Source organism: Corvus cornix, chromosome 2, assembly GCF_000738735.6.
Source record: "Corvus cornix cornix isolate S_Up_H32 chromosome 2, ASM73873v5, whole genome shotgun sequence".
NCBI lineage: Eukaryota > Metazoa > Chordata > Aves > Passeriformes > Corvidae > Corvus > Corvus cornix.
In genome coordinates, this window is record NC_046333.1 from 44,409,694 (window position 1) to 44,432,839 (window position 23,146).

Below are 23,146 nucleotides of genomic sequence, written 5' to 3' on the forward strand. Positions count from 1 at the left end.
CGGATCAAGTCACCTTTCTCTGTGATTTCACAAGTTAACGAACAAAAAAATCAAACTCAATAGCTGCCCAAGTCTGTTCTACGACATTACTGTTTTTAACATCACAGGCTTTGCAAATTTAGCAGTCTAGAAACACAGGCTGCATGTCCAGCCACATAATTTGTTTTTAGCTAAGATGCTAAAGTAACTAAGTGCTTTTCATTATATCTTTGGTCCCTGTTGCCACTGTGACAAGTCCCATTCCTCTCTGTGCCTATGCTAGCAGTTCAGTTATGTTAATGCTGGTTCAGTTCTTTATTTTTCGTCCCCATTCTTAAGCCTCTTGATAATGATCAGATTTTTTCATGTTTACACACTTACCTCTGGGTATCTTGCTGGGATATGTTTTCTGAAATGGTTTGAATTCATCAGGTGGGGGGAAATCCTCCACAGAATGGAAAGTAAATTTAGATTCGAAGTCATCTGGGAAGTTTCAGGGAAATAAACATTAGTGGCTGCTAGAGAGAAACTTCAAAAAAAAATCCCCAACAGTGTTGCCACAAGTAATTTCAATTAAAAATGCTGGCTTATTTTCCCCTGGAATTGATAGTGGCTCATTCCATAAAAAACCATCTTGATGAGTAGTTCTGTGAGCCTTCCAAGTTTTCTGCCTTAATTGCAATCACTGCCTGCTACTAAAACTGAAGTTAAGCTTCTGGCTGCCGTTCCAGTTTTCTGCATTGATGGTATTGTGGTAATAGAGGTATTCCTTGGTGGTTTTCAAGACATGTAGCTGTAAACAAGAATGAATGGCCAATTCATCAGACCACAAAAATAATTCTTCGTGGTCTTTGCCCTATATGGCTGAAGCCTCTAAATGTCCAAGATCTGGTTTTAAGAACGGTAATATAAGCACACTATGGGAACTATTCATATTTTCAAGTAATTTTGCAGGTAGTACGTGCTTTTCTACTGATTGAATTCAAATCCTTTGTGAAAAGCCTTAATTTTCTATCATTGTATAAGGTTGTACAGAAATGTTTCTATTATACTACCCTGTTAATCCTATGACAAAGTCTTGAGTGAACTTTTGAGGTCTGAGACACACACGAGCTTTGGTACTAAAATTATTAACTAAGGCCAAGAGATTTAATTTAGATGGTATTACCAATGATGTGCATATTTCCATTTTTAAGTGGTGTGTAGGGGTCATGCGCTGTAGCCCAGGCTGAGACTCCAGACTTGCTTGTAAGTTCAGTTGTTGGTGATCTTGCTGGTGGCTGTGGAGGTGTGACCAGCTTTCCAGCACCGGTTCCTTCAAAAAAAAACCCCACGAGACCAGCATATAAACATCATCATGACTTAAACCTGACAGTCAACTGCACACAAAAGTGGAGGAGGTACAGAAAGAATGCAGTGTTTGGGGCAAACATACCCATAGCTGTTGCTTGTCAAGCCTGACCATCGATTTGTAGCATTAAGTATTAAATTCAAGTCACTATTGGAGTTGGCTGAGACTTTCCATTTCCAGTTCTAAGGAAAGTGTGACATTCTGAAGTGTGGTTTTGTCCCAGTCTGGAAGGGAAGATTATGCTTCCACTTCTACAAGAACAAGCAGTCTCTTTATGCAAAGGAAATCAATGAAACAACCACAGCAGGTGGTATGTCTAGAAGAAAATTTTCTGACACTTTGGCAGCTCTGCAATGGAATTACCATTAGTCTTGTGCGTTTCACTGAGGAGTTGCAAGGGCCATCAAAGTCTACACCTGGCAGATATACCACAGGAGCCATGTGAGGGGGAGGGAGCCCAAGGCCTCCAAGGTATCAGCCTCTCAAAACTGCTTATCCTCCTTGATAACCAAGGGACAGGCAGGCTGATTTTATGGAGACTGCACAAATTGAACTACCATGAGAAATTGGCATCCCGACATAGTTCATCAGAGAGTTCTGAGCAGCATTAATCACCACCACAAGGCACCTGATCTGCTGTACTTACATGGCCTTTCCCCTGGCTCTCAAAGGGAGCCAGTAATCTTTCTCCTGACATGCGGCTGCTAAAATACAGGGTACAGAACATTCTCTTTCAGATGTTCCCTATTAAGTAGCTGTCTCCATTTCTCAAACCCACACAGATCTAGGCTCATCTTTTTTATTATTTTCATTACATTAGAGGAGTTTAATAAAATTTCCTTCTATCATCTACTCAAGGAAATACTGGCTAATACCCCACTTCCCAAGTAGTCAGAGAAACCTTTGGCGGAACCGCCTTGATCACAGGAAGCACTGGCTGCTTCTCTTTGTTGAACAGCAGAGAGCTGCAGCCACATTTGCTTTTGCTCACCTGTGGCTAGTAGCTGCCCCATCTCTGTTTCATTAGCTCCTGTAGTGTTTCCCAGCTGTTGCCAGTATTGCTTCTGCATGGGTACAGCTGTAGAGGGATGTCCTGAGCAAGCTGGCAAATGAGCAGCTGCTGACCTGGCAGACACCGTGGTGCGTACTCTGCTGCCCTACCTGAGCCTGTCAGAGTACCACCCACTGCACTGCTGGAGACACACCAATGCCAACACAAAAGCAAGAAGCAGCCCAGTGGTCCGAAGCGTTTGCCTCCACTGATCAGCATGTCACTTCCCAGAGTGGCAGCTTAAACAATAAGGCATGTGTGCCCAGTGCTAAGAACTGCCTGACATCTCAAAAAGCCAGATGTTTTGGGTGTTCATCACGTGCCGTGCAACCTACAGGTATTCCTCCCATGTGTGCTCTTCATCCCTCCCCCTCCATGCTCTCTAGTCATCAGTGCAATAGAATGGTTTGGGTTGGAAGGGGACCTTGAAGAACGAAGTCATGACTTCCCCCGGGAAATCCAAAGGCAGGGAGAAGCCTTCAGAGGTGCCGCTCTCACCTGCGCCTCGGCCGGGTCTCTTTTTCCTGGTCTCCACCACGGCTGCGGGCTGAGGAGGGCCGGGGGTGGGTGGGAGCGGCAGCGACTGGATGTTGCTTGGCTTGTGGAACTGTGACAGCAAGTGTGGAGACTTGGGGGGCAGCGGAGGGGGCACGTCAGCACCGCTGAAGGCCGGGGAGGGGGGAAAGGAGAGCCTGTTGGGGGCGGGGGTGGGCGTGTGGCGGCGGAGGAGGCGGGGGCGGCGGCGTGGCAGGGGGACAGTCCCTTCCTTCGGCTGGAGGGGCGGCGGCCGCAGAGAGCTCGGCGGCTCTGCCCGGCAGCCCGCAGGGGGGCACGGAGGGCAGCGGTGGAGGAGGAGGAGGAGGAGGAGGAGGGGGCGGCGGGGGCGGGTGCGAAGTGCCAGCTTGAAGCTTGGCGGGTTTGTCAGCCTGAGGGGGAGGGAGCGGAGGAGCAGGGCCGGGGGTCACCCCCTTGGCAGGGCGGTCGGCCGGAGGGGGCACAGGGGGAGGAGGGGGAAAGGTGAGGGAAGGCTTGCTGGCGGCGGACGGCGGTGGAGGCGGGGCGGGCAGGCTGGGCCGCCCGGGCCGGCTCCCGCGGTGGCTCGGGAGGTGCCGGGAGGCTCCGGTGGGACAGCTGCCCTTGGAGCCTCGGCCGGGTGCGAGGGGTTGCTGTTCGCCTTGGCAGCGCCGCTGCTCGGCGGAGCGGAGGGTCTAGGGGCTGCTGCTCGGACTCCGGAAAGCTGCCCAGGCTTCCCTCCTGGAAACCAGATACCACATGTTACACACCTGGATTGCGTTCCCACTCCTCAGACCGAACAGCGACAAGGGCAAGCTCTTCATCTTCACCTCCCCAGTGGATAGCCGGAGGCATTAAACTAATTCGCCCCGAACACCGCATACCCAACAGGTTTCCCGTGCTGTAATGGGGCTTAGGAGGTGATGTATTCCAGTGGGCACCGGGGATTCTGCTTAGTTATGTGACGACCTGCTGAGAGACCCTGCTCCCCTCCCTGTTCCTCTGCTTTTGCAGAATGAAACAGATTAAGAAGGCGCTTTTCTGCAGAGTCTGGGGCCCTCCACACCAGCCTCATCTGCCTGGTACAGCCCACTGGGCGTCGAGAGTCCCGGTGAAAAGTACAGGAGCAGTTTGACACAGATCAGCTGGCATCCTTCAAGTCGAGTACTTACTCAGGATCAAAAAATTCACACAAATGTTACAGAAATCTCAACTCCACGGATAAAAGCCAGATTTTTAAAAGCAATGCTTCAAAGGCTTTCCGGAAGGCACAGGTTCTGGTATTTCCTTTTTAACAGCAGATGCCTGAAGATTCTTGAACTTACAAAATGTCTTTTCCTGAGTAAATGTCAAGGATTTATCACAAAACAAGATGTCAAAAAGGCATCTCATTTGACACTCACATAGTCTGATAGGCATGGCCGTGCTTTTAAGACCAACTCAAAGTAGTTACTGCCACTGAAGCTGTGTCAAAAGCCTCATCACATACAGTGCTGGGCATCTTGGGCTTGCCTTTCAGGAGCAAAAAACCTTCAAGTAGAGCCAAGTTCTGTCTTCCCTGCAAATAACTACTTTTCTCTGTGCTGCCTGAGCAGGCACCAGCTGCCCAGCAGTGCCAGAGGTCATTACTGTGACTGTAAAAGTCATCCCTCATTGATGCTGGCACTTCCCGAGGTGAAAGCAGGAGTGGGGCTCCTACATCTGCCTTCCTCCTGTCATTGTGAAGCAACAATACTCTTCTTTTTCAGGTCAGTAAATTACCTTGCTGGATCAAAGCTATACTTTATAAAATCCAGAGGGCAAAAATCATAAATATGAATCTTGAAAGTAATACACAAGACTGCAATACCATAGAAATATACACTAATGGAGGGAAGGAAATATGACTTTGCCATTTGTGCTGAAACGGGTACATTCAGATTTCAATACTGTATTCAAGAAACAATTAAAAGTTTTAATTAAAATAATGCAAAAAGCTCAGTTAAAGAGATCTATTTAATCTCTTTCTCACCAAGTGTGGAGATAGCTTTTTATTTACATTTTAAGGAATAAGGCACCTGAGATCTAGAAAGATAGCTTCAATCACATTGTTAATTGAGCCCTCCATGGTCACATGATGAACTAAGCATTCAAAAAACCAAAACACAAACCAACCAAACAACCAACCCAATAAGAATCAGTCACTAAAGCTAACCCTAAAGTATTTTCATCCCAAATCACTGTCCCCCAGCTACGCTTTCATACAAATGGAGCCCTTACCTGTCATGTCCCTCTGGCCTGCTGGTCTGAGAACAGGAAAGCCACCAGCAAACAAACCTCCCAGAGGCTGCTGAGGGCCAGCTTTATTAACAGCTGGGTTAACTCCATCTCTGTTAGCTCCTTTGGGCTCTGTTAAAAAGAATAAAAAAACTAGGGTCTATCAGAAAATAATTTTATCCTTGCCCTGAGACTGCTAAGGCTTGGCACCACCAAACAGCCAAGGCCAGACTTCTCCCTCTACTGTTACTACAGAAACTGCCATCACTCTCTGACCTGTAGCTTGGAGCACAGCACCCTCTGGTGCTCTTCAATCTCACACAAATCATGACCAGAAGTAGTTGTGTTAGGCCTAGTATTAAATTTATGTTTCCAGAAATTTTCAACATTTTCTGTTCTTTTACTCTAATAAAGAAAAATTCTTCTGCTAGAGCCAACAATTCCCACAATTATTTTATTGAAAAACTCTCAAGGATTTCATCATTCTTTTTTTTTTTTTTTTTTGAACAAGGAATGCCTGTTAAGGTGATACCCAGGTAGAGACTTACCATGAAGTGTTAACAGTCATTGATCTCAGAGCAGGATGCACGTTTAGAAAGTGTGCTTGCTGTGCATCCTAGAGCCATATGATAATGCAGACCTTTGCTGACCTTCAAACCTGCCCTTCAGTTTGAAACTGTCCATCTGACCTCCACCCACACCCAAGGCTTCAGCAAAGCTCCCCCAGGGCCTTACTGAGGAGCAGACTCACTTTCAATCTGTGGTGCACTGCGGTCGTTGATTTGAGTCACTTTCCTGAGGCGAGTTCCCTGCTGGATATCAGCCAAGAGTGCGTTTCGGGCTTTTTGGTCTTCCTTTCGCAATTTTGGTATCTCTGAGCTTGCCTGTTGACAATAAGAGTTTAGATGGGGAGGTACAAACAAAAACTCATGTTTAGAAAGGATACACAGGCAAACACGGGATAGAAGATTTGAAATAAGCCATCCTTGGCAGCTGTCATTCCCAAGCCTTTGAGTCAAGCCAACGGGAACAGCACTTGGTTGTGCAGGCGGCAGGAAAGCTGAAAGTTTAAATATCACACAGATCTAATAGTAGTTGGGCTAATACTGTTGAAAGCAAATTAGGAGGCATGCTCAAGTGAAATGTGACCTCATTTGGCCATTTATGGCTTCTGCCCCACAACTCCAGCTCCGACTGCTTCTCTCAGCTCTTTTAATACAATTTACAGTGCTTTGCATCAAAATTTTTATATGTCACATTATAATAAATATCTGTTTTATCTACTCTGCTCAGGAAAAAAGATAGATAAATGCATGCTGCATTCATATTTGAATGTGATAATTAACTTATTTAGACTGCATCTCTGTATTGGAGATTAACACCAGTTTAAGTAGAATGTCTTTAGAATAATACAATTATACTTTAGTAACTTTTCTACCCTTACCAAGCTTGGTAAATGTAAAGTCAAGTCACAGTTTAAAATTTTGTAATAAAACAAACATACAAACAACATTTATTCGTTATTCTTATTTCATCAAGTTTCTTGTTTTATATATTGAAAAAAATCTTTTAAAAAGATTGGATGTTTCACTTTTTAAAAGCAGGTTATAAAGAACAAAGCTGTTATTTCTAAACCTATTGTGATTAACAGAGCAGTCTAATAGAGGGGAATCTTCACATCAGAGGAGCAATGTTCTGCTTGCTTCCAAAATTCCCAGAGGTTAGCTAACTCCCTAAAGAGAACGAGTACCAGAAATGTTTCCATAGCCCTTAATTTTAGCATCATAGTTGTAATAAAGCAGAACAGTACTGTCACACTTTAAAACCCCCCCCCCAAAACCAACCCAGCTTGGTAATGGCATTCTGAAAGCAAAACAGAAACTTGAAAACACTTAACCAGCTGCTGAATTAATAATGTGTCTAACTCTCTAATCCCAAGTGAAGAATTCTATCGGTACGATATCATTCGTGGTTATTTTTGTACTTGCTGCAAAAATCCAAACCCGGCCAGCGGGATTTGCCGTGCCCCGCTAGATGGAGCTCCAGGCCGCCGCTAACGCCGCCGCATGCCCGAGCCCTGATGTAAAAACTCGGAATTACAACCCGGCTGGTAGGTAACCATGTATTATTTTAAAATGTTAGGAAACCTCCCGCTCTGTTGTATAGTTTCTTCGTTTGAAATAGCGCTGTCTGCCTCGAACTTGCAGAACGGGGAGTCCCACTGGCCATAAGAGGCCCCAGAAGAGCTGCCCGTGTCGGGAGTGTTAGACCACGTACCAGCCACAAACCATTTCCACTGCCCTTCTCTGGGAGCTGGCCATACTTACTGTGAAAAATGGAAATACCATAACTGGAACAGGGGTGATTCCCTTCCTCACGAAAGCTCTTTACCAGTATCTTCAACTTCTTGTCTCTTTGCTCCCACTAATGACTTTGCTGCAGCGGGACAAGCAGGAGATCTAAAGGGATCTGATCAAGGGCTATGTTTAAAATTAGATCCAGCAGCTGTCTTTCATTTCCGGGTTCAAGTGTCCATATATTATACCAGCTGTCCACTTCACCTCCCAGATCTACTTGTCTGGGCAGACAGGCTGTTAGAATATACGGTCTTGATATCCAGACAGCTATTAGGCTAAAATAACCCACTTGTGGCAACCTGTGGCAAGTGACCCATGACTTGATATCAATGTAACACAAGGAAGACAAAAATCTGTCATATAAAAAATCAGGAATATTATTCTGCCGGTCTGTAATGCAGCATAACAAGCTGCCTCTCTCTTACAATAGATCCTCTTACTCCAAGCATGGCTCCATCCCATGCCCCAGCTGTTTCTTCTTCCTCCTCATATACGTGAGAGATACAATCTTCTGTGCCCAGCCTGGGACTTGGATGATTGATTAGCTGCCGAGTAGCTTGATACGGATTCTCTTTTTCCATTACAAAGTCAAGATGGTCTGGGGTGTAGTGTTGCCTGGTTGCAGAGTGGTCAAAGCTCCTGTGGATTTCTTGTTTGCACTCCCAAGGCCAGTGATAACCCTTGCCAAGAATTGTTCCACCAGGTAAGTATTTCGCCCACTCATCTACTGGTGTCTTGCATTTGCAAATTCCTGGATTTACCATATTGTTTTTTGAGAGAACCTTCCTTTCTTTGATGAAGAAATAAATCTTGGATTCACACTCATGCTGTGCTTGCAATGCACAGCACAAGCACAGATAATAAACACGTAAGTTCTGCATCAAGAGAAAAACAGAAAGAGGAACTCTTATGGCTGTCAAATCTTCAGTCGTGATCACATGCAATAGGAAGTGTTTCAGCAGAAAGACAAATACATTTTAAGTCACAGAGGGAAAACAGCTGCAAGACAAAAGATGTAATTCTTAGGCTACTTTCTACCCCACCATCTGCAGGGCAGCCTCATTTGTTTACAAAAAGAGAAGCATCTCAGTATTTCAATGAAAATCAGAAGGGAAGTGGAGAAGAATGTGAAGATCATTTGTTTTATCAGATGCCAGAGCTGCCTCAGGTAACAGAGTGAAATTAAATTCCATACTTTATTTACAGGAATTGGTGAGGGAACGGTGGGTTCTCATTACCTTAGCAACCACTAGGTTATTCTGCTACTATTTCAGACACAAAGAACGTCACGTTCAGTACATACTTAGAAACAGAATGGAACAAACCACACATAGCCTGAACATAAGAATGGCTTCCTTTTCATCTCACCCAACTCCATCACGTTTTGTCTTTAGTATCCTAAATTACACACTCAGCTGTGATATTCAGTAAAGTATAGGATTAATGTTTAGGCTATCTGTCAGGTCTTCAAAGTACATGAAAATAGGAAAATACCATCAAACCACTTTTTTTAGAGTGATGTTTCAGACTGTAAATCATCAATGTTGGAAATAAATATTTCAGAATTTGAAGCTGGTAACTTAGATTAATGGAGATACAAATGAGGACAGCATGAATATACAGAGATATCTAAATCACTGCAGCTTGTGGCCATTTGAAAAGAACAACAAACCAAAACATGTTTCCCTACTGCTGAGGTGGAGGGGGGAAAGGGAAAAAAATGCACAATATGGAAATGTCAAATGTAAAACTGAAAATGACTGGATTACAAACACTGGTCATATCTCTGAAATTAAAGCCTGCATTCCAAGTGCCACAAGCCTGAACCTGGAAGGGGGCTCCAGCAGCAAGCCTGAGTGAGCAAGTGTGGCAAAGAGGGATAGCATAGTCCTCCAATATATTTCATCCTTTCAGAAAAAATGGTGTGAGCAAAAACGGAATCACAAGTTCTGTTCTGGTCTCCAGATCTTTAAAATTACATTGTGGAAACCTGGAGATGCAAAAGAAAGAGCCAAAGCAGTGTTCAAAACACTGGAGGCAACAGCTCAGATTTTAGCATCTTGGTTTGGACTGTCAGCTGTGAAGTCTATCTGGGGGTGGTCTGCCTGCACACCACAACCTGTGCTGGGAAATGGTGGTGAGGACTCAGGCAGCAGAGACAGGTATTTGGTGAATTAATGTGAGATGCAAACAGCCAAGCTGCAGACAACAGCAGAGTATCAATCTCCTGGTGTCTGGATCAAGGCTGGATCCTCTCTGTCCGAAGTGGTTTTTGTGAAGCACGTCACCAGGTCCTGTGCAGAGCTACTTGCTGATGTGCAGTACCCTGTGGTGGAGGGGCACAGCCAGTGGTTTGTAAGAGCTTCTTCCAGTTAGGAGTTCTGTAGAAGTGGATTGTTCAGTTTAGAAGAACAACTCTGTATTTTTACACTTTCTCTACATGGACCACTCCAGGTTTGACCCTGAATAATCACAATCTTAACACCCTAAATTGGGTTGTATCAGACAAATTAAGAACTGAGAGACTTTTTCTAGGGAAAACTGACTGAAATGCATGGTAGTGAGCTCCATTTCTGGGTACACTCTGCTGTGATATTTGCATCACCTTCAGAATGTGACTTTACATCCTGCAAGACAGATGGGAGCATCGACCTACCCTCTGGGCTCCTACAATACTTAAAATATTTAAGAGGTATACGTGCTCAGATACTAAAGTGACGTAAATGCAGAAGGCACCAGCCATTTGAAAAAGTTTATATTAATACTAATCATAATCTTCAGATTTTAAAGAGTACCCCTACATACAGAAAAGGGGAAATCTTCTGGACTCTGGACAGGTAGTTCAGTCGCAGTTCATACATTCTGTCCCATAAGTGGATTATATTTACTCTGATTTGAAATATGCTCTTTAATGAATTTGTAAGTACTTCAGGGTAATGTAGATCTACATAAACATGACAGCTGCAGGAAAAATGTACCTCTAGCCTTCTGGACAACCCAATAGCCAGGCTGTCATGGGCCTTTCTTTCAGAGTAAACCCATCAGGTGATGTGAAAAGATGATCCAATACTATAACTCTAAATTAGATAGGAGCCATAAGTAAGATAAAATAAAGCATTATTTCATCCAAAGGCACTACATACTCTTTTATTCAGAGAATTTAATAGTACTGAGTATTTACTCTCCTGACATGCAATGAATTGTATCATCACAGTAGATTTTCTCTCTTGGTCACATTTTATAGGAAACACTGGAAAGACACCTGTGTATAAAATTATTTATCTGAACTAGGTAAAAAAAAAAAAGAAGTCAAAATATATTTAGCTTTTCCCTAACTATTTTGTGAGACATATAATGATAAAATTAAAGCCCAATCAATACAATTGACATCAGCATTTTATTATGGGCAGAAGGAGACCTCTCTCTTGCTGACAATATAAATTATTTCTATGAATCTGGTGGCAATTAATCTTCCTCTCTCCCATTACCACTTTTTCCCCCCTAGACAAAACCCCCCAGATTCAATGCAGAGATTAAGCACAGGTACTGGCAGAAGGCATAAGCATCATATATTTTAGTGAAAGAAGAGTTTGAGGACACCCCTTAAGAAACCCTTGCTTTCTTATTTTTCTCTGCTATGCTCAGCTGAACATGCATAGATCTAGACTGAGGCAAGTGATCTTCACCACTGCAGCATGAAACACCTCAGGTCTGGCTTTTAAGGAAGAGAAAGACAGTGCAGCAAGATAAATAGCGAACAAAGGATATTTTGATCACAGAGACATATATTCATGAAAAAAAAAAAAAAAAAAGAAGAGTTCCTGAGCCAGTCCTGGCCTTGTCTGGCATTCAATGTGTCATGATTCAGAGACCCAATTTAAACTAAAAAATACAAGAGAAAAAGCCTACAAACCTGTCAATGGACAATTAAAACCAGCATCTAAAACAGCAGAGAGGGCAAAACCAGCAATATCTGGGTAGGCAATGCAGTCAGTAATATGATAGTGCCAGGTCTGGTCAAAGAAAATGTTCATCAACAGTGAGAGACAACTAAAACCTTAAATAAAGGATGTATCAAGCATCAAGGAAGTGCAGGAACCACTGGAAATATAACAAAATTCTCCAAATATTATTTCTATATTAACAATAACTGAAATTCTGGTGTGGACAAGCACAGATTTTTCAGGAAAGAGGACAAAAAAGGTGAAGCTAGCTGCGTAATGCAGTATGCGCATCATATCAGAGATAGCTGAGAATATGAGAGAAAAACACAGCTTGTTTGGGGTTGGTAAAGCATCTGAGGAAAGATGATGAGTGTTCTTACTGCCCATATGGCACCACAAGTCTCTCCAAGCAGGAGAGAATGAAGGGAGAGATGATGACTGGGTCCCTATCCAGCCATAAATCTCCTGCTCCTCTGAAGGAAAGCCAGGCATTGAGTTGGTGTTCGTTAACAGTCTGGACGGGCACAGACCTTGAGTAAGGGGCCCCAAGGGGCAAGAGTCTGTTAAAATACCCTTCTGGGAACACTGATGATAAAAAAGAGTGGACTAGGAACAGGGGAGACCTGCTTGCAAGCAACTTACTCAGTAGCTTCCTTCCACTTAACCACAAACTGCTGACCACAAGTACTCCATAAGGAGACTCCTGTAACCATCAGGACGAAGGTATTTGAGTGAATTCAGCTCCTCAAAGACTGCATCCTTTTCAAAAGCAGAACTGACAGGAAAAAAATAATATTGCCAGTAAGATGCCAGAACTGTCTAACAAACTACAAAGTCATAACTTTTTATTAAAAGAATGAGGTTGTTCTGCAACAAAGTAAAACATGGAAGTTGACCAGAAATCTCACTGTAAGATGACCAGCATGTCTTCCTTGACATAGCACAGGATTATAAAAGTCATCTATGCATTTGTAGCTCAACATGAAATCTGAAACCCCAGAAGAATTTGCAACTTGATCCCAAGAACAATTCACTATTACTAGTTTAGAATTATGCCAGGAATTAATGAATTTACATTTTCAACAGAAACAATTTGCCCCGGAGGCAAGAGCATTGCTTTTACAAAGAATTCTTGAACTAGCATCTAAAGTCTCCATCAGGAATGTGCCAAGAAAAGTAGCAACAAAAAGAAGGAGCTTATTAAAATAAAAAACCCAGTTTCCAGCACAACACAAACAGAACTACCATAGAGGATAACATTGTCATCCTTCTTGTATTTACATTACATGTGCATCAGGTGTGGTTTCACTCATGCACTGTCAAATGCAAAATAAAATAATCAAAATAATCCTCCCTTCAAGTTTAAGGAAAAATGCAACAAGTCTCAACAACAAAGCAGATGTCTTCTTTTATCTTAAATATTTTGAACTGCTTGTTTCTAAAGAAGCTTGGGAGATCTGGTACCTGACAGTTTTGGTTCTATTCATAAGAGAGCCCTGACCTCTGATTTAAAGCTTTTTAGTTGTGGGAGACCGCGCCACTGTGCACAACTCTACCTCCACAGTCATTTGCAAGATCAGAGCCACTTCTTGTGTTTCTGCTGTGTAGCATAGGACAAAACTAATTAATTCTTGGCACCTGGTCTGCCTGGGCAAACACGGCAAACTCTCAGCCTTCTAGCAAGCTGAGCTTCAAATGCTCCCCATGTGAGGGGTCACTCTCCAGCCAACTTTTCTGAGGGAGCCCACACGAGGGGACCTGCCAAATAGCTTTCTGGCAGCTGAAGAAATCATTGTTTCAAGAGAATTACAGGACCAGCACTTGACAATTCCACCTACACCCAGCTCAGTACTGATTAACCATGATCTCAGTCTCCATCGCACGAAGTTCTGCAGTCTGAACCTGCCAGGTTGAAAAGGTCATCGAGCAATGTGTGTGCTTAGATAGGCTGTGTCTACACCGACCTTGTTTCTCAGCTCCCAGCTAGGGAAGCAGTGCAAAAGTTGTTATGGATCTCTTCCTGGTGCTACAGCCACCGCCTAGTCCTGGCTTTAGTCCCAAATAGTGAGGCCTTTCAGTGTTAGCAGAGCCTGGTGCCTGCTCTACCCTGCCTGAAGTTACCAGCCCACACAATGGCAGGGAACAGAACACAAAACCCAGCATAGCAGGAGCAACTTTCTTCTAAATCTGTATTCCTAGTGCTCATTTCAAACACCATCAGAAATCAATGCCACTGCACCCAATAAACCCTCTGCACTTTATGCTAGCACCGCTGTATCAGGTAATATAAAATCTTGTATACTGAAGGGTTCAATTGCTCCTGCTTCAGATGGAGCAGCGGGCTTATTAACTGGGGTGTACTTAAGGTTTGCTAGTGTGGGTTGCTCCATTTCTGTACTGTAATACAAAAAATGCAACAGAATCAGTAGGATCATTTATACCTGCTGAGCTCTTCTGTGGGTATTTAACTTTCTGACACCCACATTTTAAATGCAAATTCTGACTATTCTTTCACTAAAAGAAAACATGCAATAACAGAAGCCACCAAAATGGAGGCAGTATAAAATTTAAACAACTCTAAAAGTGTTTCCCAGCAGTCCAGAAAGACCACAAGTCAAATACCAAAAATATCTTGAGACTGGCTTCAAAAAATAATTTTGAATTTCATCTTTTGATTTCTAAGTTTTTGGTATTCAAAGTCCCATGCCTGCCTCTGCATCAATGAAAAGAAAGGAAAGCTCTTACATAAACAAGAAAATCTGAGGGCCTGGCATTGCAATGAAAACATCAAACAGTACAAGGCTGAAAACATCGCCATGGGAGCTGGTGACACTAGCACTGTTTATTCTCTCTGTCTACCACAGCAGAGTCCCCAGGATGACAAGGGATGCCATGAGTAGTGGCAACAAAAATTTCAGCGTGTAACAACCTACACACATCACAATTTAATCTCTCCCTGAGAACACTAGGCCATTTCTCATACCCAGTTACCTGTGCAGAAGCCACTGATCATTCTGAAATGCCTTTTAGCATTCACACAAAATTATGGTTAACCCAAGAGAGAATAATGAGAAACTAGCATTTCTTGCACTCTCACCTTCCAGCCATTCAGAGAAGTCCTACTCAAGTGTTGCTATTATTCTGAGTTCTCTTTTAATTAAAAGGCTAAAAGTATAATATTAATTGACAGATGGAATTTAATATGTAGCCACGGCATACACTAGAGATGGAGTACTGACTTTTAAGGGCATTATTACTTTGTGATTAGAATGGTAAATTAACCTATTAGTTCTCTGCAGCTAGGCTGCTTCTGGTACCTGGGCTCAATCATTTACAGCTGGTAACTCTACTCTGCAATTTCCATACTTGTATATTACACAGATGAAAAACAAAGAGAAAGAATGCTCTTCAAATGCTTTCCATTCCATTCAGACTCGTAGAACAAATGACATTACGAAGAAACCTGCAAAACAGAATTCAACATCTAAATACATTAAAAACTGTGACCTTAGAGTTCTCAAGTGAAGCATTCAAGAAGATTAGCACCTAGGAACTATATGCAGTCCATAGCCCTGTACCTGTCCAGATGAAACAGAGCAATGCCAGCCTAGTATTTATGTTTTCTTTTCATCTTCCCCACCTTTCACAGCTCCCACTTACCCTTTCTGTATTTGTTGACTACAAGAGTAGAAGGCAACCGCAGCAACACTTTGAGATGCCGCAGCTATGCAACCTCAATTTTCCAACAGCTGAAAATTAAGTCAAATAAACCACACAAAGACACAGCATTTTTTTTTTCCTACATGATTGCCTCTCACTTCTTTACGAAAGCAGACTGGTGTGAGATATGATATATTATTAAAACACTATAAATCAGTATCCTTTATCTTGTCTGGAACAAGGCACTCAAAAATTTCAGCTGTGCTTTGTCCAGCCCTTAGCACAGTCTGTATGATCAGTCAGTCACCAACAAGATTACCAAGCCTGCACTTTTTCTCACTTTGGTGTGTTTTACCTACCAGCAATAAATACTGTGCTTTAGTATCTCCTGGCCTAGGGACTCCATGACAAAGTACTAAATATGATCTTACAGCTCAGATAAAATTTTAATAAACACATTCCTACATATTTTGCAATTAGCACCATGCATGATTCTGTTCTTTCAGTATTACACTTGCATGTCTAGGGGTCTGAATAAAAACTTGAGAAATTACTTTAATTTTTACAATAAATAATTAGCAAGCATGACCAAAAATTTATGCATATGAGTGCTCGTATGTGCACATTCACTCATACTATATTTGGTAAGACCAAATCAAAATAACATAAATCATCGTTATCTTCAGCCAAGATGCTTTTCATATGTTGTTTGTTCTCTTTCCAAAGAACAGTAGTGCTAAATGTCATAGGAGCAAAACCAACTCCCACACAACTTCAGATGAACACTCTAGCTCTCTGAATTTCTTCGGAAGGCTGAAGGAAACAGCTCAGCAAGGTTTTCAATCTAACAACTGCATGAAGGAGGGAAAAAAACATCCCCCAAGGAAAACTATCAGGTGATATTTTTCTGAACCTTGGAAATCCTTCCTCTGTGTAAATTATGCTTTTATCGCAGCATTGTATCATGAGAAATTGCTTTTCTGCATTTTGTATTACAAGAGTAGAAAATAAGATGAGAATAATAAACTTGGTAAACACCGACAGGTTTGTCTACAACAGTAATTCTGGTTTTAATTATTTTTTAAATTTTAACTAAATAAGAATGAGGTAATCATTCAGATTCATCTACATGCTAGTGTAGCATTCATCATTGTTTCAAGTTTCACATTTCTATCACCAAAGTAAGCATATTACTTTCTCTTCCTGCTATCCTAGTTTCTAGTGTGCCACAAGGCAGCAAATAAACACCTGGTGCTACTTTATGAGCTTTATCCATTGTGATTTTGGGGGTTAATTCCTATGCTAAGACTTTAATCATAACAATTCTAAAGAGAACAGAAGTACTTTCTTAAATTCCAAAAACATGAATCATTAAACCAACATCTCTGAGTAAGGCACAACCCAGCAGGGCTGCTATGCATCCACACTTCCTTCAATATGAACATTTTGATAGGTGATGACTGATGATAATATTAGAGATTCACATATACAGAGGCTACACAGCAGTCAGCAGCCCTCACTGCATGTAATAAGTGAACAGGGTTTATCAAAGCAAAATTATCTCTTGGTCCTTTTCTTGGGAAATTAGGTGAAGAAAAATTTTAATCAGTCTCGGTGGTGGCACCAACTCTAGAAAATATGGCAAACCAAAACTAACCTGGTTGCCTCATATGCCAAACTTAAAGGCAAGAGCGGTAAAAGAAATAAAGGGGGAATAAAATGAAGATTTTGATGAGCAGAAGGCTTTAAAAAGCTCCAAACCTACCACCCTCTTCCCCAACACCACCAACAGAAACTCTATGAAAGAACCTTACATGACATACACATAAATTAAAAGAGCTTTGGAACGAAACCCTATGCCTCCTTTCTAAGTGTGCTTTGTTAAGATGTAGGGGGAAAGGAAACAAGAAGAGATCTGAATTGTGTAAGCCAGTGCCAGAAAATACATCAGGGCACAGTTTTATCCTGCCTACTCACCCCTCTCATCTCTATGACCCCCAGAAGGCAGGCATTTGAAGACATGCTCAATTAATCTAATTAGATATATTTACATTTTGACTCAGCCACTCTACCATTCCGTCCTGAGAAATCCACATCATTTTCTTTTAAGTTTGCTCTTACAGCCAGTAACTTTTTGGCTGTTGGGCACAGGTGGCTCCTAGCATGTCTTAAATACCATCTCCAAATCACTTTATATTATCTTGTAAAAAATTCTGTGAATAAAATTCAATACAAGTACTTACAGAGTATCAGGAAGTCCAAAAGTCTTAGAGAACTGTAGGAACAAGGCCAAAAATCTTAGAAAACACTAGGAAAGAACCTTTGTTCTGCCTTAGGAAGGAGTTAACAGGACGAAAAAGCTACGTGCCAACAGTGGTTAGAATTTCCATGAAGTAAGGACTGCAAAATTACTTGGGATCATGGCTCACAATATTCATGAAGAAAATGTGTAGGAAAAAAGATAACGTGGTGACTACATGTGCTAAAAATCTCTTGGTAATGAAAGCAAGGGGAAAGTGTGGCTATTATCCATAACTAGAAAAGCAAGGCAAGTCTATGGTACCCCTGCCATAGCATCATGAAAAACGACAGGATTCTAAAACCCCCACCTACACACAGGCATTTTTCTTTTAACATAAATCAAGTAAGTTAAACTAGTGGCTCACCTGCATATCAATAGTGAAATTAAAACCTAACTTTTATTTGCTAACATGCAAATGTTACTCTGGTTTAATCATACCAGTATAATAAAAATCACTGTGCTGTTTACTTTGGAACTTTTCCAGCTGTTGGCCAAATAATGACTTATTTGCTTTGAAGGTTTTCCTTAAAGCTACATGCCTGTTAAAATTTTTCCTTCTTCCATCCCCCAACTGTAGATCTTGCTGTAGCAGCTGTAACAACAGCTGGGCAGTTTAGCAACTGTAAAAGACAAATGCCAATTTCTAGCAAAGGGCTATCTAGTAAAAGAAAACAGGATCTGTAGCAAGTTTTTGCAGACTCCCCAACTATAAGATTTTACTCTGTAACTTGGCTCCAGCTGGAGAGCTGACTCTTACTCTGTGCTTCTGCTAAACTCACCAGGCAGATTCCTGATCCTGTCTCTCATTCAGTTTTGACAGGGAAAAGTAATGTTGTTGTTGCAGGAAAAAACAATGTTCTGCCACACTATTTTACTAATTATTTGTGCTGATTCATATGCTCTTTTTAGTATCAACACTTATTAAAAGCAAGACTTTAATATCAGGCATTAATTAGAAACACACCTAGTATGTATCGTGTCACCAAGATTAAGCTGACTCTAAATTCTGCGTGTCTTGTACAGAGACCACCCCATTTGAAACAGAATGATCCAAATAAAATATGAAAATAAGCCTTCTTGTATCAAAACCCTATCACAGTAGTGGCTTTAGTTGTCAGAAAAGGGAAGGGAAAACAAAAACCCTAAACTTGTTCATAATGATCCATAGGGGTCTTCTTAGCTTTCTCAAGTCATTTACAATTGGCATATGTTAGAGGAGTCTAAAAATGTCTCTACATACTTTACTGATCTGAATTTATTAGGATAAGAACATTTGTAGCTTCTGTTGACTTTAATTGCAGTTGTGAGCATTAAGCTGCTCACAATATGCAGCCCACTTATTTCAGTATCTAAGTATAGGTTGTGTACCAGCCCAGAAGAATTGCTAATTGGAAACACTGCTCATGGTGCCAAAGTTGAAACTGAATGCTGAAAAGAATAAAACACTGCTTATTTCATTTGCTGTCTTTATCCTCCTCCTCCTCATCTCCACAACTCATGGGGAGTTTTACAAAATGGTTCAGCCTGTAAAGTAGCAGAGAGAAACTTGCAAAGAAACCTCCTTCTGGAAAAAAGATAACAGAAGACCATTATGAACAGTACCAAACAAAATCAACTGACCTTCTTGGGAACAAAACAGGCAGAGATGCCAGGGAATGCAAGGGAGAAATGTAGCTCTTAAAAAAAAATAAATTTGAAGTACTTTTGAAGTACATTTGAAGTACCATGTACTGTTTTGCTACAGAGACTAACATACTCTGCAAATAAGTACAGCAGTGACAGAAAAACATATGAAAAACAGTCAGGAGAGATTTTATGACTTGAACACAACTGTGCCAGGTTCTACTCCTTCAAAAAAAGTCTAAGAATTTCAATGTAGAAACAGGTTATGACCAATTGATCACAGAATTCAAGGAACTACTTAAATAGTTAAATATTGTACCATAGGTACAATAATTGATTGTGAAGGTATGAAAATGTAATACCCTGAATATTCACCCAGAGCATCCTTCTCTTATTGCAAACATGCTGGCAAGGCACATGTTCTACTTCATGACACACACAGTAATGATCTGTTACAAGCTGTAATTGTTCCTGCACATGCACAAAAGAATATTGTGCTGTATCCCCAGGAAGACGCCCTGTGCTAGAAAGGGCAAAACCTACAGCTGAACACTGTGAGTCTTAATAGGAGCTGTAAGAAAAAGGATGAAGAAACTAATACTTACCATCTGTCCATTACCAATACAAAAATGAATTCCCTGTGGCTGGAGAAGTATTCACAAATGCTGAATTCTCACCATATACACTCTAATCATCTCTAAACTTTTTGATCCTGCACTCCTAGCAGTAAAAAAAATTTTGAGCATGCACCCCAATATACATAGGTTTATTTCTTTATAAAGTGTACACATGTATGATGAAGTTCCAGTATTTTCATCCCACGCACCAATGGATCATCTCACACACCCCACTTTGGAGACCACTGCTGTAATGAACAGAAGAACCAGTGCCAGCAAAACAAACATCTGCCCCAGATATTTGCTATGAATATCCATGCCAAAATCCTGTGGGCTCTGAGCTGGCTACTACAGCTAAGCTTTTGCTCATAGAAATGAAAAGTCAGTCTTACCAGTGGTGGTGGTGGAGGGGGCCCTCCAGAAGGTGGTGGTGGTGGTGGTGGAGGGGGCCCTCCAGAAGGTGGTGGAGGTGGTGGAGGAGGAGGTGGCGGTGGCGGTGGTGGCACAGGCATCCGCTCGGATTTCTAGCTTCACGCAGTTGTGAACAATATAGCCAAAGTCTATGTCCTTGAGGAGAAGGAAGGGAGGAGAAGGAAAAGTGGAAGAATAAAAAGAAAAAACGGAGAGGAATGTGTTTATACTCTGCAAGCTGAAGATTGGCCAAATATCTAGCTCTCAGCAGACTGAAGACTTTTATACTGCACTGCTTCCAAAACTACAGTAGGAACAGCCTCATTACAGTTATGATGACAACATACATCTAAAGAGCAAGCTCACGGATCTGGGCCAGTGCCATGAGTACCAAATGCATAGATGCTAGCCTGTCCAAATATTACATCTTGCCTTAACCTAGCCCGTAGCCCTGAAATGCAGAGAACAAATCACAGTAGACCACATGTAGACTCTCCTGCTGGGAAAAAAACTCTGTTGACTTTAAGCCAGAGGTTTGCTGCTCTAAGGAGAGAGTAAGGGACTTTTTAAGGTTCAGCGGACTTACTCAATGTCTAAACAACAACCAAAAAAAACCCCCTCACGACTGAATAATAAATAAAGAAATAATTCTACAAATTAAAGCTTCTATTACCAAATGATATCATATCAAGGGCCAGACATCTCAAGTGTTAAAAGTCATGTGTTTTTCCTGCCATTTTTAAATGTTAATTTTCACAATTCTTTAGTAATACACTGACAAAAAGACACGTATCTTCCAACAAAAGCTATATGCTTTTTTAAAAAAAATTTTTTTGGAGAATGATGGTGCATCACTCACTGATTTTCATACCTAACCCAGCCCTCAGCATGACTCAGTCATCCTTAAAGTTAACAAGAAACCCCTGTATTTCATTAGTAAAGTTGCAAATGAAAGTACTAGGCAGTGCCAAAGAGAGCCCTCTGCAAGCCATACTTGAAATCTTCTTTTGGTAGTGACACTTGGATCAATGCTCTGAACACATCTAGTTTTACATCTCATTCTACATCCATCATGTCACAACTATCTTCTGAGACTCTTCACAACGTCACATAAAAGAGTATCAAAAACCCTACAATAACACAAAATATGTCATATGCTTTGTCTTTCCTGTCTGCAAGGCTTTATCTTAACAAGAAATTACATTGGTGTCTCGCATTTTCTCTTTATACATCTCTCTAGGTGATAATTTGTTTTCCTGTCTCCTGCAAGGTCTTAAAAACATTTTTCACATTTTGATGTTTTACTAGAAATGGATGTTAAGTTGAAAAGACCACAATTCCCAGACCCAATTCCCCCTGGTTTTCCCTTTATTTTTAAAAGCAGACACTCCACTCTTTTCCAGAATCATCTGTGCAAGGAGGAGGCACGACAGTTAAATCTGGAAAAGTTCAGGAGAGAAGACGACACAGAAATGAGGCAAGTTACAGTCTTGTATATCTGGGGAATATCTGGCTGTTTTGTTAGAGGGTTAGATTGGAACAGGCAGTGAAATTAAAATGTACATGCAGACTTGTTCACTTCCTACCTAGTGTACATGAACAATATCCAGATAACATCTGAGTATTTTTCTCCTTCTCTATCTCGTAAAATACTTAATGGGAGATCAGTCAGAAATTAAACATGCAGAGCCTCTGAAATGCTCACTTTCTCCCTTGAGAGATTGCTATTCAAAGGACTGGCATATCAGAGCACCCTGATATGTAACAGAATTGGTTGCAATCACTTTAATAATCACTTAATGAAGCTTTCCAAGAAAGCTGGCATCACAGCATCTCCACCATTCCACCCTCATTGTTGCCCTATTCAAAAACCCGTTATCAGAAGATATCTCTTTTCCTCAATTAAGCCATTCAAAAACATGGACATAAGGAGAATGAGTCTTCCCAGCTAATAATATGTTTCGGGCTAGTATCTTCCTACCCTGCAATACAGACCTTTTGTCTTCATTAAGGATTTAGAATGGAAAATATGCTCTTAGTCAAATTAGAAAAAAAAAAAATAGAACCCACGCTCCTGTGGCAGACCACATGAATGGCAGCAGGAGGTTGAGCACACTGGAGGCAAGCAGCAGCGGGAGAGAGGAAATGGGAATCGGCTCTTGCTATTTAAAAGTCACAATCTGAAATGCCATCAGATGACTTTTCTAGCTGCCTCTCTACCAGTCCCTGCCCCAGCACCTGTTCCTCCAAATGATGCAGCCAAAATTCAAGGACTAGAAACTGTGTGACTATCTACAACCCAAAATTCAGTGCAGAGGAAATGTTCACCATATATCCCACTCCCATATCCTCCTGTCCAGTGGCATCAGGGAAAAATGTATTTAGTGGGGTTGTAACACACAGCCCTTGAATGAAATACTGGAGACACCATAGAGCTTTCCTCCCATGCTGTTTCAAACCCCCTACAAATAAACCATCTTTCAGAAAATCCTGCTTATGTGCCCTCTTTTGTCTCTTACCACAAATTCAGAGGCTCAATGTCCTGACCTTGGCATGCTTTTTAAATTCATTAAAATTCATGGTTTTTATACCAGCACTGTTACAGGGTAATGCCTACACAATGAAGAACCATTTTCCACATTGGGGCTCTATTTGTTCAAGTGGTCTTTGTAAGGAGCGCTGCCACCTCACAAGTAGACGCTGCATGTTGATAAAGGCAGGAATCTTCAAGCTAACTTACAATAAAAAACATTTGGCTCTTAGCTTTTAGTCATAACTGCATGATCTACACTTTTTAATATGTAGGATTGGCTACGAGAACCTCTTTTGTAATACTGCAGCTATCTCACGTGGACTGTATTGGAAGAAAATTATGGAGAAGGCTGCAACACTTCCAATACATCAACACATGTTACTTGGAGGCCTCTGTTCCTTGGTTAAAGGCTGTATTTAATTAACCTCTCATTATATTTATATATATATTTTAAATATATATATAAAATAATAGATATATTAAATAAATATAATATATATAATATAGTATATATATTATACATATTATATAAAAAACCATGGTCAGCAA

At 41.4% G+C, this 23,146-nt stretch overlaps 1 protein-coding gene across 1 annotated transcript in view; it reads right to left on the bottom strand.

The window, feature by feature from the left end:
• WIPF3 (WAS/WASL interacting protein family member 3) overlaps positions 1–23,146 on the bottom strand; it is a 33,980-nt gene that overhangs the window by 842 nt on the left and 9,992 nt on the right. The window contains 8 exon segments of the mRNA XM_039549472.1: positions 361–462; positions 1,148–1,294; positions 2,880–3,096; positions 3,098–3,460; positions 3,463–3,635; positions 5,154–5,282; positions 5,902–6,034; positions 20,046–20,220. Of these exon segments, the coding sequence (XP_039405406.1) occupies positions 361–462; positions 1,148–1,294; positions 2,880–3,096; positions 3,098–3,460; positions 3,463–3,635; positions 5,154–5,282; positions 5,902–6,034; positions 20,046–20,165 (1,384 nt within the window). The 5' untranslated portion in view covers positions 20,166–20,220.